We start from the raw sequence: 15537 nt of genomic DNA, 5'->3' as shown, positions 1-15537 counted from the left end.
TCCCAGTAGCCATGCATGATTTTCATGTAATACATGATGCCTTACATCATATTCACCTGTTATCTCTCTCATTGCAGTCTTACTCCCAGTGATCCCTTTCTATTTCCAAATAGGATCCCCTTCCACTTTGACCTCCCGTCTCTGGAGAGGGGCGTGCTCGCACCGCGCTCACCTGGGAATCAACCCCCAACTGTGGGTGGTAATCCTCACATTCCACCCTGAGATAAAGCCTCTTTGTTTTTCAACATTGTATGGACTTGGCTTCTGATCCATGAATTTCACAGGGATTTTCCTCCTCCTACCTCCTATGCCTCCATAGAAGCGCTGGGACTACAGAGTCATTACCATAGTTAGCTGCGTGTAAGTCTGAGGGATTCAAACTGAAGTACTCAGGTTTGCGTGACAAGTGCTTTACCCATTTTCTTTGATCCAGTTTTCCCCTAGGGCTGCTTACAGGAACATGGGCACCGTACCTGCAACTACACCACTAAAGACTACGCTTCTCCTTCCTCCACAGGCCATCACTACTTATAGCTCCTCAGGAGGATGGGGTTTCACGAGCTCCAAGCTCTTCCATGAAAGGCGATAAACAGACCGCCATCTTGTGCAGGTAATCACAGTTTCTGTGAGTTCAGAAATCCAATTGCTGTGTCATGCCCAAAAGACTCCAATCTTTCCTCAGGCTTACATTCTTTTTGCCCCACCTTCTCCCTGAGCCTAGGAGAGGGCAATATAGATATCTCATTTATGGCTAAGCACTCAACAGACACTTACTCTCAGCCCTTTGATGAGTCATGAGACTCTGCAGTTACTGCTGTCCATTGCAGAAAGAAGTTTCTCTGAGCAAGGCTGATGGCAGCATTTTCTATAAGCGTGAACATAGTATTTAGGATGTGATTTGACAGGTGCATCGTGTCCATTTAGAAAAACAGCATTGGTAGTTTCCCTGCTAGGGAATATGACCTCCCGAGCCAAGGGCTTTCCATGGACTTTATAGAATCTGATGTGGATTCTCTCCTTTGGAACAAACCACATCAAAAAGGTTGATTTCTCTCATAGCAAACTATTACTAGACTAGTGGGTCTGACCAACTGGGTCCGCAGCTCAGAAAGCCTGCTGATGACCAGCCACCCCAGCAGCCTCTACGGTGCCCGACACAATGAAGGGTAGCTAGCAGGAAGGAGCCTCCATTTACTTCCAGTTTGCTTTCTCTATGACCTGTAACCAGAACATGTGGCTTCTTCAGCTACAGGATGGTATAATCCAGTTGTGGTGTGCCACCAACGTTTACCTACAGTATTTTGAAGGTTTAAGGGCCATGCTGACCAACTCATAGGGAGACAATCTGCTCTGGACACTGGGATTTTCACATGGGAAATGTGGCATCTGACAGTACCATTGTCCACGTGCTCAGGACACCTCCATTCAGACTAAGTCTAGCAGGCTTCTGGTGCATCTTAGCTTTGCCTAAGCCTCCCTCAACCCTATCTTCTCCTCCCCTCTCTGCCACCATCTTCCCGCTTAAACCTCAGCATTGTTATTTAAAATCTCTTTATAAAACTATTGTAACTAGGAGGGTAATGTTTACGGTGAACTTTGTTAGTTGTAACAAAATTCTCTCAGCTGGTAAGAATGTTCATCCAGACTCTAGAGTGAGGGGCTCTTTTCACTTCTGAGGCCCCCTCGATTTTCTTTGTTTCAAAGATCTTGTTTCAAAGGTAAATATGGAAGTCGCTTCCTCAGACAGAACCATCTTCCTGCAAAGGAAGCTGTTTTCACCATAGAATTTTGCCTCCTCTGAATTCCTAGGCTCTCATGTCTCTTTCCCAATACCTTAGGCTCACCCTGTAGTAGACTTGTACCCAGCCTTATCTTTCCATCATGAGAAGCATTAATCTTTGTATGAGTTGATAGTGTTTTATAAAATGGAGGCTATGATTCATCAGTGAACTATAAAATCAATTTACTGGGTCATAGCATCATCTTTTAAAAGATTGAGCAACCAACCTACACATTTTCAAATTATTTATCTTAATAGAAAGTCAAGATAGCCTGAGTCATTATGTCCCTAAGAGTGTATAGCTCTCTAGAACTGCCTGCACTTGTGAGGTGTGTGAGGAACGATGAGCCGTGGTACTAGAGCAGACCTTCCAGGGCCACGGACAGTCAAGATGGAGGTAGGTGTGCTCAACTGAGAAAAGAGGTTCAACGCACACACACAAACTCCTGCCCTATAAAGTGTGGTCATGCCTCACCTGAAAGATTAGAGCGCAGGCACAGCAGAGAGAAGTCTCCTCAGCCTGGACTTCTCATTATCAGGGAAAACAATGGTCAAGGGATAGGAGGCCCATCAGCACCAAGGATAAGCGAGCTGTCACCCCTGCTTTTCCGTGTTGTGACCCATGACCTGCTCCTTCAGGGGAAGAAGCCACCAGTGTCGGAAGTGGCAGAGGTTTCCGAGTGCTTAAAAGGACAGTGTCTGCAGCATGACCCTGCTTCAAACTGCATGGAAATAAAAGTTGACAAAGAATAACTAGCACTTCCTTACCTTCCTGTCTGGTGAGTCAGAACCATTATCGGGCTTGTAGTTCCTTATCTAAATCGGGTTATTAAATCACAGTGTCGTTGCCCAAACTTGTAGGATGTAGAAAATAAAGCATGTTTTTTTATCATATGTGGACTCCTATGAAAAACTTCCCTAAAGTGACACTTGAATCAAGGATCACACACACACACACACACACACACACACACACACACACACACACACCGCAGGGGAGGGAATATGAATCAATAATAACGGTACTAATTAAACTGTAGTGATAACTTTGAACAACACTTTCTCCCTCTCAAAACCACAAATGCTCTATAATATAGCGGGAGGAGGAGCTAAAAGGCAGACATGAAAGACCTTGTGCCTGGACAAAATCTGCACCACTTCGCACTTAAAGCGCAGCTCAGATCTCATTACTTGTAACAAAAGGAGGGCTGAGGAATGAATTTGCCACATGATGTCTGTCCCGTAGGTTCCTTCCAATTCCAAAGAGAATAAACAATTTTACAAACTAATTTCTGTCTCCAGAATTAGGAGTCCTCAAAATTGTCTACACTCTCTCATACCCCTTTCAGAATTAAGTACCTGAATCACATTGAATCATTAGAGGCCATATCCCTGTGATATTCCCCTGTGCATGGTCATAGACGTGTATGTGTGTATTTTCTCCTATTCGGTCTGTGTTCCAATTTATTGCAGAGGACCCACAGGGAACAAAAGGAAAGTTTTTCTTCTCATCTCCAGACTGCAGTACGGTTCAGAGAAAGCCTCCAGAGAATCTGGCATTAACAGCCTGGTTTTTTTTTTCCTAGATGATGTACCAACCTATAAAATGTGATCAGGAAGGAAAATGTCATGGGCTGGGCGGAGGCATGGACAGCTGGAGACAACTTCTCACCAATGGTAGCACTGCAGGGCAACCCGAGTTAGTAAGGGCAAAAAAGATCTATAGATAATTAGACTTGGTTTGTAAATGAAGAAACAAAATTATGTTTCCTTTAACTCTCTTGTAAGTTTGATTGGGAGACAATTAACCACCATACAAATACTTTCTTTAAATAAAAGTGTGTGTGTGTGTGTGTGTGTGTGTGTGTGTGTGTGTGTGTGTGCGCGCACGTGCGCGCTCTTGACCCCCACCCCCAAGTCAATTAGGTGCTTGACTTAGAAACCTGAGGACCAGAGTTTGATTCTTTGAACCTATGTTTTAAAAAAAAAAACTAACAAAACGATGACACCCCTGCCAACAGGGACCTTTAAAAAGACATTTTCCTTTTATTGTGTGTATATGTACATACGTACATATGTACCCGTGTAAAGAAGCCAGATGTAACACCTCAAAACCTATGCAGCTTGTTGTGAGACAAGGTCTTTCACCAGCCTGGGGTTAGTCAAACAGGCAAGGCTGGCTAGGCAGCAAGTGCAAGGGATCCACCCATGTCCACCTCCGCAGGGCTGGAAATGACAAATGCAGGCTGCCACACTCAGAGTTTTGTGGGTTTGTTTTTCTAAAGATGAGTTCCAGGAATCAAACTGTGGTCCTCACGCTTCCAAGGCAAGCACTTAACTGACTGAGGTATCTTCTCAGCCCACATTTTTCCTAATGTTTTTATTTTATTACCCTTTCTACAGCCACCATCCATATACCAAAGAAAATCTGGAATTAAGTTGTTACTTTCTGAATCTCTTGGTAGGCAAGCTGGAAGAAGGATCAAAATAAAATTCTAGCTACAGCTTGCAGACTATTGAAATGAACAGAATGAAAACAGACCTACTCTCATGTGCTCATCAAGAAGAGACATAAGTTTATGTAACTATCACCATCCCCCTTACTTCGATGTCTAGTGAAGTGGACAAGAGGGAAGGCAAATGAAACAGATTAAGATGATCTGTAAAGACAGCATCCTAAGTACACTAATACTCAGTGTTATTAGACAAATAAGAAGTCAGTGTGGCAGCAAATACCTGTAATCCAATCCAATCACTTTGGATGTAGACAACTGGCTCAGATTGAAGCTAGCCTGTGCTATGCACCAAGAACCTGTCTAAAGAAGGTAGGGGGCAGGGCATTACTAGAAGGATACAAACCAAATACCAGAACACAAGGAAGGAAAAAGATACCTGCCACCATAAAAGTATAAAGAGCTGGCCAGCCATACTCTCCAGATTTTGAAATGACTCCTGGCCGTGGTGGTGTCTTGGATGGAGCTTAAGACATGGATGAATGCATGAGACTGACAAAGGCAGGAAAGGCTAACAGAGAGTCATTGAAGGGAACAATGCAGACTGAGGAACAGAGCCAGGAATGAACATGTGTGGAGAACAGATTGGAAACTTAACAGTGGGCTGCAGCCCCAGAGTGAAAACCTGTCAGTGCTACAGGATTCTGTTCTCCCCATGCCTCCCTTGGTCTAAGACAGAGTCTCACTCTGTAGTCCAAGCTGACTTGAACTCACAACCCTCCAGCCTCAGTCTCCCAACAGCTAGGATTACAGGCATTAGTCACCAATACAGGCTCCAGATAGTGTTTTTAATACACAAAACAATAAGGAGCCAAGGCACATTCTGAGCAGGAAAGTAGCTTGATTTACATAATTAATGTGACTCACAGAACAACAATGGGAAAGGATCTTCAGGGACAACCAACTGCTCTCCTCTACCAGAAGTTAGGGTGTCACACCAATGGAATTACAGCAACAGGAGGGACACACAAGTGAAAATAAAAGACTACAGATGGAACCAACTCAAGCATTGCAGGCACAAAGAGTACAAGAGAAAGAACGCAACGTAACTGACACCTCAGGTTTTAAATTTTTTTTTTTCTGCTCAGGTGCAATGGCCTATCCTCAGAGAAGCTGACCTCACATAGGCATGCTGAACACTGTTGTACTTAGCTTTGCCCACTGCTCCACATCCACACACACACACACACACACACACACATACACCCAGCCACCTCCAACCTTTTCTTTCGAGATAACTATCACAAATTGTAATCTTTTTTGTTATTATTCTGTGTGTATAGGTGCTTTTGCCTTCATGTATGTCTGTGCACCACATGTGTGCAGTAAGTACCCTTGGACGTTAGGAGAGGGCACTGGAAGCCTGAGACTGGAGGTTAGACCGTTGTGAGCAGCCATGTGGGTGCTGGGGCTCTTAACCACTGAGCCGTTGCTCCAGTCCCTCAGCCGTAATCTTAACATTTATTTGCTTGTTTTATTTTTATTGCCCAAGCAGAAAATAAGCTCCTCAGGAGAAGTCAGGCTGCTGTCTCCAAAGCTATGATCCATGTTTGTGGATTGATATCTATATGCAGGTGAGGGCAGGCACAAGATAAGGCAAGGCCTGTGATTGGACAGTGAAAAAGTAAGGTGGGCACAGAGTTTGAGAGGGGGGAAGAGAAGGGGGAAAATGAAGATGGAGGAGGATGACCCACCTCCATGTGGCTTTAAAGAGCCACAGGTAGCTATGAAAATCATATAAGGGATGGATAATTATAGGACAATTTGTCTTATCTGGGTGGGCAGTTTATATCAATATTAATTGGCTCTGAGTTTATTGTATGGATGTTTTGTGGGGTGAGAATTTACTGATATAAATCTGATTGATAAATTACAAGCTTCTAGAGTTTTGACTTTACTAGAATATTGAGAATTGTGACAACAACCACAGGGGGCGGATGCTGGGATTGTGGACAGAGTTTACAGGAGAGAGTCACAAGAGGGTGGCTGACGCAGGGCCTAGAGAGTAGCCGGCACCAATGTGAGACTAGACATGGAGGTGGAGAGACAGAGAGGAGCAGGAGGTAGTGTGGCATGGTGCCTGCTGCCCTGCGTCATTGTTTATTCTTTACCACAACAGATGTTTATATACACATATTATCAAATGTTTTGTAATAATCGGTCTGAAGAGAAAGTCAGACTAAATTATCTAACTAGCTGAGACTAGTTCTGAGTAAGACCTACAAGAAATGTCACAGAGAAATATGAGGAGGCAGACTGGGATGGGGATTAAAATGGATAACACTCTGCAGTTCAGTTTCCCCATGATAAGTTAGAGGTATTGTGCCAAGATATCACAGTTAGGGTCACTTTGAGAATCAATGTTAACATGTATAAAGTGCTTAGAACACTGCCTGGCACATAGTTCTAGCTCAAATGATGTCTATTATTTACTACTGGGATTATTTGGGGATGGGAGGAAAGAGGCATGGACTTGGGGAGGAGAAAATGGAGATGGACAGGGAGGGGTTCAAAGAGACCACCCAGAAAGGATTTGAGAATGGCTTTAAAGTAGTCATGTGGGGAATCATGGAAGTTGAGTGTATGTCTTCCTGCTTCCACCAAAAAGGACTAAATGCAGACACATGTGGGAGGTTAAAAGGTCAGAGCCAATGTCTACCCTGGGCTGATTTCTGTGATTTTAACTTCCTTTCAGACATCCCCAAATTCTGTCTCTCTCAATATCTTCCCAATACCCCCTTAGTTGGAGTACTCCTTGCTTCTAAGTCTCCATTCTTCTTCCCCAATCGCTGCCTTAAAATGTCATCAAGCTAGACAACTCTGCCAGCTGTCCTGTGCAACCACCAGTGACCCAGTTCATATCTCCTCCTCCATGGCAATTTCACCTCCTTGCTTACTACCATTCCACATAACACCTGCGAAACTGTTCACCTGTGATACGTCTTTCTTCAAATCCTCCATCTTGTCACCCCAGTCATACCAACCTTGCAGTGAGTGTCGAGCTTCCCACTTTCTTCAGCCATCACTTTTCACTACTTCTGTCATGAGCCCTATGTCCTTCAGCCTCGCTAATGCCCTTAACTCTCCGTTCAGCTTCATTCCCCTGCTTACATGGCTTAATTCCTGTGGCTGATGTCTGTAGTCGCACCCTTTAAGTGTTGTTCAATGGCCATGTCTCACCTGGCTGTCTGGGCTGGCCTGGATCACGTGGTCCTCCTGCCTCTACCTCCCAGGTAACAGAAAATGCAAGCATGCTTCACCAGCCTCAGCCAAGATGAACTTCCAAATATAAGGAAGCATCTTCACTAGCTCATCTGCTGTTCTTTTCCAGCCTTGACTTTATAGCTCACCGGCATACTAAAAGAGCTTCAACTCCACTTCCTGCTCTCCCTCTCTTCTGAACTCCTGACTCAAGCAACACATCTTTCTCTCCTCCCATCCCCAAACATATTCCAAGGCTTCCTCATATTAGTACATGACAATTTCATCTTCCAATATGCTCAGGTCAAGAACTAATGAAACCATCCTCAACTTCCATTTATCTTTTGTCCCACATCTAATTCATCAACTATACCTCTAAACTGTATCTTCAAAGAAGATCCCTAAACTTGAGCATTTTTCATGTTTCCACTACTATGCTACTAATTCAAGCCAACACTGTAATCTGAATTATCATCATCATCATCATCATCATCACCACCACCACCACCACCACCATCACCACCATCATCATCATCATTTTTGCAGTAGCCTACTCTTCCTGCTGCACCTGGTTCCCCTCCACAGTCCATTCTTCATACAATAACCATATCATGTCTGTTAAAACATCATCAGAACATGTCACTCTTCTGCTGTTAATATTCAAACCTAATTCTAAATAAAGACTCAATTCTTTATAATAGTCAAGGTCCCCATTAGTCTGTCCCCCTTTTTTTACCTTACTACCTTGTCCCCTACTTCTTCTTTCCTGAGACATATACCCTAGCCACACTGGCCTTAGAACAGTTCTCACCAGACACACACCTATCTCTTGAGTTTGTGTACCTGATCACCCTTGTGCCTAGAACACTGTAGAGAACATTTTCTCCCTCGTCACTAGAACAGTGCGTAAAATAAAACAAGCAACCAATACTTAATAGAAGAACTTAAAGACACATGTACAGTGGTTTGTCCCCTCCATGGACTCATGTGCTGAGAGTTGGGTCATGAGCAAACACATTGGAAAGTGGTGAAATCCAAGAGGTGGAGCCTAGTGGGAGCTAAGTAGGTCATTTGGGGCCACTCCTCTCTAAGAAATTAACCAGGAAATTAGTTTTCCTAAGACTTATTATAAAAGAATAGGGCTGCTGCCTCCTCTGTGTTCTCTGGCTTCCTGTGTCACCATATATTATCTCCCTGTATTAGGCGCTACAGTGATAGGATGCAGCCACCAGACTCAATGCCATGCCACTGCCAGTGCCACCAGACTCAATGCCATGCTGCTGCCTAAACTGTCATATTCAACATTGCTCTGTTAATTATAAAGTCCTCACCTTCAGACACTTTATTGGAGCAGAGGGAAATGAATTAATATAATATGATACACTCACTTTTCTGTTTTCCTTTATCATTGATGCATGAACATTCTCCTACACCATCATATGTGCTTCAAGACCACAATTTTTAAGAGTAATAACACCCCACTTTACAAATACACCACAAGGGCTGGAGAGATGGCTCAGCGGTTAAGAGTACTGACTGCTCTTCCAGAGGTCCTGAGTTCAATTCCCAGCAACCACATGGTGGCTCACAACCACCTGTAAAGAGATCCGATGCCCTTCTCTGGTGTATCTGAAGACAGCTACAGTGTACTCATATATAATAATAAATAAAAAAATCTTTAAAAAAAAAGCAAATACACCACAAATTAGTTACAATTTCAGCTTTAAATACTATAATTATTTTACAAATAGAATGAACAAGATGTATATTCCTTTGATTTTTCTAAATTCCAATAGTCTCACTTCTAAAATGGGCAACAATCTTACAAGATTGTTATAAGGGCTAAATAATAATGTGGAAAGTAAACAGGTTCACCAGGGATTTTTATTATTAGTTACAACATACAGGCATCATAATGTCAAGGAAAGACCAGAGATATTGAAGCAACAGATTAAAAAGTAGCACAATTACTATAGCTTAATCAAGCCAATTTCTATAACTTCAATTAAAACCTACACTTCATGAAAAAATTGTAATATATCCAATTAGATATGAAAGAATAGGCATGTAGATCAGTGACACAGCACTTGCCTAACATGGATAAAGCACTGTCAAAAAGAAAGATACATAGCATCCAGCCCAGAATACATAAGCAATAAATGTTAATTCATTTACAATTAGCAAATGACAACTAGGACTTTTAAATATTGTGAGCCTAACAAAAACACTTTTATAATTCTTCTCCATCCATATACCTTCTAAATATATAATAAAATTATCAATGTAGCTATCTTTCTTTATGTGCAATTTTGTGTGTGTGTGTGTGTGTGTGTGTGTGTGTGTGTGTGTGTGTGTCTGTGTCTGTGTCTGTGTCTGTGTCTGTGTCTGTGTAGATAAGCCAGAGGTATCAGATCTTCCTGGATCTGGCATCATAGGCAGTTATAAGCCACTTGACATGGATGCTGAGAACCAAACTCCAGTCCTCTCTGCAGGGCAGTCTCTCAAATTCTAAGGGAGGAGGACTCAAACTCTAAGCCAGTACATGATCTGCAGCAGGACTCCATCTGAGTGTGCAAGGGAAGTAAAAACCTACCTACCATGTGGTAGCACTGTGTAAGGCATTAGAAGTGAAGACAATAAAGGCATACCACAAGGACTCTTCCTGACTCATATTCTCTCCTCTGCAATCTGCCTAGAACCAAGCAAACTGAAGTCACTAATATGCAGTGGTAGAAATGACAACTGTTGAGTTGAAATGTACTTTGCTCATATCTTGTTCAAAGTCAAGATAGAACTACTGCACACGACCAATTCACCACGGGCAATTAACATTACGGTAAAACCGCAAATCTGTGTGTGCCACACTGTTGCTCCTCCTGCACAGCACTGCAGACCAGAGGCTCAGGTGACAGGAGAATTCAAGGTGCATCAGAGATGAGCACAGCCAATCTTATTCTAAATGTCAGTACAGGACAGTTGAGAAAGTAAAGCAACACAAATTAGTTGAAACTAGAATATACATGGAAATGTCTGTATCTAGATCTCATAAAGCACAAAATGTGCTAACAGTTAAAACTCTAAAGTTAATTCGTATTTAGTTACATTTTAGTATTAACTGATAAAATGTCAGACACTCAGCTACTACAAAAAAATATTTTTTAGTAGTCTTAATAGTAAAAGGCCATTCCAACAACATCCATTACCACATTTTCCTTCTATATTTTGCCAAAGCTCAAGATAGTATAGAAAAACAAAACAAAACATAAATCATTTCACAAAAGAAAAACATTTATTCCTGTTAAAAGTCTATTAACATAAAACAAAGATTTTCAAATAAAACATCACAGGAAAAGTTCAAAGAGATTTTCATGTTTTCTAGAATAACAATTTTAGCTATAAGCAATCATTAAATGTATTATTCTGAATAAAAAGAAGTAAAGTAAAGCATTAAGCAACAGGAAGATAAAAATAATTATTGCTTAGCATTTCCTGGCTGCGCAGTGACATGTACGGTGCTAGATAAATACTCTGAACACATCACCACACTTCCTAACAAGCCTGTGAGATGTGCAGTCTAATTACCAGTTTCGCTAACTGTAATAGGGGCTACCTCCAAGTAAGCCATCCGTTTACTCAGATGGTGCAAAACCAAAGTTCATTCTCAAAGCGGTTTATCTCTCGAGAACCTCTGTTCTTAATTATCACCCACCCTCCATAACGTAGATCAAAGTCAGCCCATCACATCTAAGGGGCCAGTTCCACGATCTCCAAGACTCCTTCCAGAAGCTTTTCTATCATCAAACACAGCAATAGTTAACAACTCACACAACGTTAGTCCTACTTGGGGCCTAAGGGACAGGTCATCAGCAGAAGCCAGTGAGGAAGAGAAAGAAGAGAACAAGGAGGAGGGGAAAGATTGTGTTATCAGTCTCTTCTTCCAAGAAGCTTCTTACAGCTGCATTTTAGTGGACAATAGGTCACTGGGGCAAAAGTTAAGAAGGGGAACGCCAAACAGGAAGAGAAAGCAGAACTGGGATCTACATATATCAAAATACCCAGGTCACTGATGTGCTTGTACCACAACTAACGGAGGCAGTGTAGGAAGGCCTGCAGGAACTGACAGCCATGAGACTCACACTGGAACAAGACAAAGACTAACAGACATACTGAGCAGAAGCTAAGAGGAATAGCTGGGTGCAAATGACCAGCAGTTTCCAAGAGGCATAATCACACCAATGGAGATGTAGCCCAAGGTCTGGGCAGCAAGACGGACTAAGAATGTATAAGTGGGGCTAAGAAGATAGTCAGTAGAGAGCCTGAGGCCTGAATCTCCCTCATACACACACTCTCTGAAGAACTCGGCATGGCTTTTGCCTATAATGCTAGACCTGAGCCACAGAGACAGGAAGATCTCTAGAGCTCATTGGCCAGCTAGCCTGAATTCAGTGAGAAATCCTATTTCATAAAGTTAGACGGGAAGCAATTAAGGAAGAAACTGTCTGCAAACATCCAAATGCACATATATGCATTTGGAATTATACACACGCAGATACCCACACAAACATATACACATACCACATAAATACACACACACACACAAAGTAAAAATGGGATGGCAATATAACAGTTGGTGCTTGCCTATAATGCACAAAGCTCTGGGTTTAATCCCCAGCACCACATTAATAAGACATGCAGTAAAGGTGTCTAAAAGGATAACCTCTGTACAAGGCTAGAGTATAAGGTTTTGCTGAGTAAAATAAAAAATCAAGTAGCTGTGATGATTTGAACAGGTATGGCCCCCATAGGTTCATGCGTACAAATGCTTGGCCCACAGGGAGTCTGACACTAGAAGATATGGCCTTGTCGGAGTAGGTGTGGCCTTGTTCCAAAAAATGTGTCACCGTGGAGGTGGGCTTTGAGGTTATACATGCTCCAACTACTCACAGTCGCCTTCTGCTGCCTTTGGATCAAGATGTAGAACCCCTGGTTCCTCCAACACCACCTCCTGCAGGCTGCCATGCTCCCTGACATGATGATAATGGACTAAACCTCTGAAACTGTAAGCCAGCCCCATTTAAATGTTTTCCTTTAAATGTTTCGCTGATAGTTGAGCATGGTGGCACAAGCCTTTAATCCCAGCACTTGGCAGACAAAAACAAGTGGATCTCTATGAGTTCAAGGCCAGCCTGGTCTGGAAAGGGAGTCCCAGGACAGCTAGGGTTACACAGAGAAACCCTGTCTTGAAAAATTAAAAAAAAAAAAAGTTGCAATAAAACCCCAGCTAAGACACACTTGCTAACTGCTGAAATGTGAAATGTTAAAAAAAAAAAGTCTTAAATTGTATTTGTAAAAACAATGGAGGGGAGGGGAATGGGGAGACGGCTCAGTAAGAGCACCTGTCCTGCAAACTTAAGAACCTGAGTTCAGACCTTAGCAACCACATAAAGTCAGCCATGGCTCCACACTTGCCTATAACCCCAATGTCATGACAGGGGGATTACTGGGTCTAACTGCCTGCCTGCCAGGTTTCCAGGTTCAATGAGAAAACATTCTCTCATTCAAGAGAATAAGGCAGAGAGTGATAGCATAGGGCACTCACATCAGCCTCCTGTCCAACACGTGCACATCCGCGCGCGCGCACACACACACACACACACACACACACACACACACACACACACACGAGAGAAAGAGAAAGAAAGAGAGAGATTAGCATCATTCCATCCCTTTACTTTTGCATTCTCCTAAAGCATTTTCAAAGAGAGATTTTTAGAGATCAGATATTCCAAAGCTTCTCCCTCTAACTTTATTGTTAATAACTGGATGCTGTCAAGAATTATATGTGTAAAAAAAAATTCAAAAGTTTCAGTACAAGGATTAAGGGTAGTTCCGTAGGGAAAAGTCCGAGTTCAACTTTGTTTTACAGTAAGTGTGGGTGGAGAGCAGAGGTTCAGGAAGGAGGAAGTCCTCCTTCTAAATGCAACCTTCACTTCAGCTAGACAGCCATAGCAGCTGGCTTCACAGAAAGGTTTTCCTAGGGAAAGCAGAAAACTCCATGGTCCTGACTCCAACTTCTCAACTTACAAATGAAGAAACTGTAGAGATTCAAGGGGCTGTCCCAGAGAGACTTCTGCTACCTCAGCTAAAATTAAAACGCTTTTCTTTTCCTTTCTGTTTTTTAGAAACCCAAACACAAGTTTCTAGGTCTTTTTTAACTTCAAAATGAAATTGTTCTACAACCCCATGTCTTCCCTCTTAATTCCTAGTCAAACTTCCTATCAGTAACCATGCATCAATAACTGTCCACTGAGGCAGCTACTCTGCTAGGTGCCAGCTTCAGTTAGTCACCACTGCAACCCTCTTCAGCAAACCAAGAAACTTGGCTCAGAAACTACCCTGAAACCTCTCTAAGATTACAGGGTAAGGCCGGAATCCTGGTATGATTTCTAAAGCCAAGATCAGACTACTGTACACTTGCTAATCCCAGTGCCTTGTCCATTCAGGCCTCAGAGACTCCTAGAACTATAGAATTATATATCCTGTCACTTCAGAGGACACAGGTACTTTTCCATTCAGACCTATAGAGTAATGTCTCATGCTGCAGCAAAATACAAAGGCATTGGAGAAGTCTGTCTTAAAACTGTGAACTCAAGTTCACAGACCAGAAAAGACCTGATCCTTGCACTCACCTCAGATCAGGATACAGACCTTCAGCCTCTAAAGGTAGTATTTCAGCTGAGAGAAGCTGTTTAGTGAAGCGAATAGGCTAGCGCTTTACCCTGTTATATTAGGTAATGGGTACACTAGAATTCGTGTTGAGAGACTTAAAGGTCAAGGTTAGCCTCCATACATTAGAATTTGAGTTGAGAGAGATGGGGTCAAAGGTTAGTCTCCATAATTTGGTTTTAGCCAAGGTAAAAAAAAAAAAAAAGTTCAAATTGAGGCATTTTCTGAGATGAAGTGGTAAAAATATGTATCCTGGACGTCCAGAACTGGAGGAATAGATTTCTCGCGGTCTCTGATGGGGAACACTCGAATAACTAAGGCTTAAAGCTACCCTCCAGAAAAGGTGAACTAAAACTAAATCAAGTCCTAAGTATCAGAGTTTGAATTTTGGAGTGGGCAGCGGTGCTTCATCAAGCTGTAACAGCCAAGCAAGGTACCGGCGAGCGATTGGGACCAGAGACCTAGAACCCTTACTCCCCAGCCTCCGCTTACCTTCTGTTGGAAGTAATGAACTGAGTAGCTACTGGGTACAGCAGGGTCGGGTGTGTTAGTTGACAAGTGCGGGCTGCCGAGGGTCTTTAGCCTAGGCCGGATGGTTGTGGCGGCCCCGAGTGATAGAAAAGGCAGGAGCAGGAGAGCCCAGCAGCCCATGGCTCAGGACAGCAGCCACAGTGTGGGCGGCTAAAGAAAGAGAGCCACCCGCAGAAAAGCACTACTAAGCCAGGCCCAGCTCGTAGCTCCGCCCGCTGCAGACCAGCTCCTCCCTCGGGAAACCTAAAACCAGGCGGCCCCTGGTCTCAAAGGCGTTGCCTCCACCCTTGCCACTTGCCATCCTCCTTCTCCCCGCCCACCTCCACTGAGGTCACACTCTACGTCGGCCTTTACTACGCAGGGTTTTTTGCCTCATCCTTATCTATGGCTCCCCAAGCCCTATCGCCTCTCTAGGTTATGTCATATCTCTGCCTTTATTGTCACCATCACACTGTCCCCGCAACCTCAGTCCCACGGTAACAACACCGGGCGGGAGGAGGAGGGAGGAAGAGAGAGTCTATTGTCACCAGGCATGACGGCACACACGTGACCCTCCCTCAACCAAAACAGCAACCTTTCAGTGTTTGCCTCTCTACTTAGATGAGGAAACAAGTAGAGGGACTCGATCCTAGGTCCCTCAAGTAGCAGGAAATGGAGCGAGGGTCACAGAGCGCCCTGTTCCCTTGTAGGCTGTTCGGGCTCTTCCACTCCGCTGCTCCCGCCTAACCAGCCCCATGTTATTCAGTTCTCGGGTCACCCCATCCGCCGCATTGCTCGCACGACCCG

The 15537-nt window shown here is 43.3% G+C and overlaps 1 protein-coding gene across 1 annotated transcript in view; it reads right to left on the bottom strand.

Annotated features, from left to right (window-relative positions):
* Positions 1 to 14933, bottom strand: part of Prcp (prolylcarboxypeptidase) — a 52402-nt gene extending 37469 nt beyond the window's left edge. Inside the window, 1 exon segment of the mRNA NM_001106281.3 lies at positions 14713 to 14933. Coding sequence (NP_001099751.2) covers positions 14713 to 14871 — 159 coding nt within the window. The 5' untranslated portion in view covers positions 14872 to 14933.
* Positions 14934 to 15537: the final 604 nt, after the last annotated feature.

Source organism: Rattus norvegicus, chromosome 1, assembly GCF_036323735.1.
Source record: "Rattus norvegicus strain BN/NHsdMcwi chromosome 1, GRCr8, whole genome shotgun sequence".
NCBI lineage: Eukaryota > Metazoa > Chordata > Mammalia > Rodentia > Muridae > Rattus > Rattus norvegicus.
This window is presented reverse-complemented; position numbering and strand designations above follow the sequence as displayed.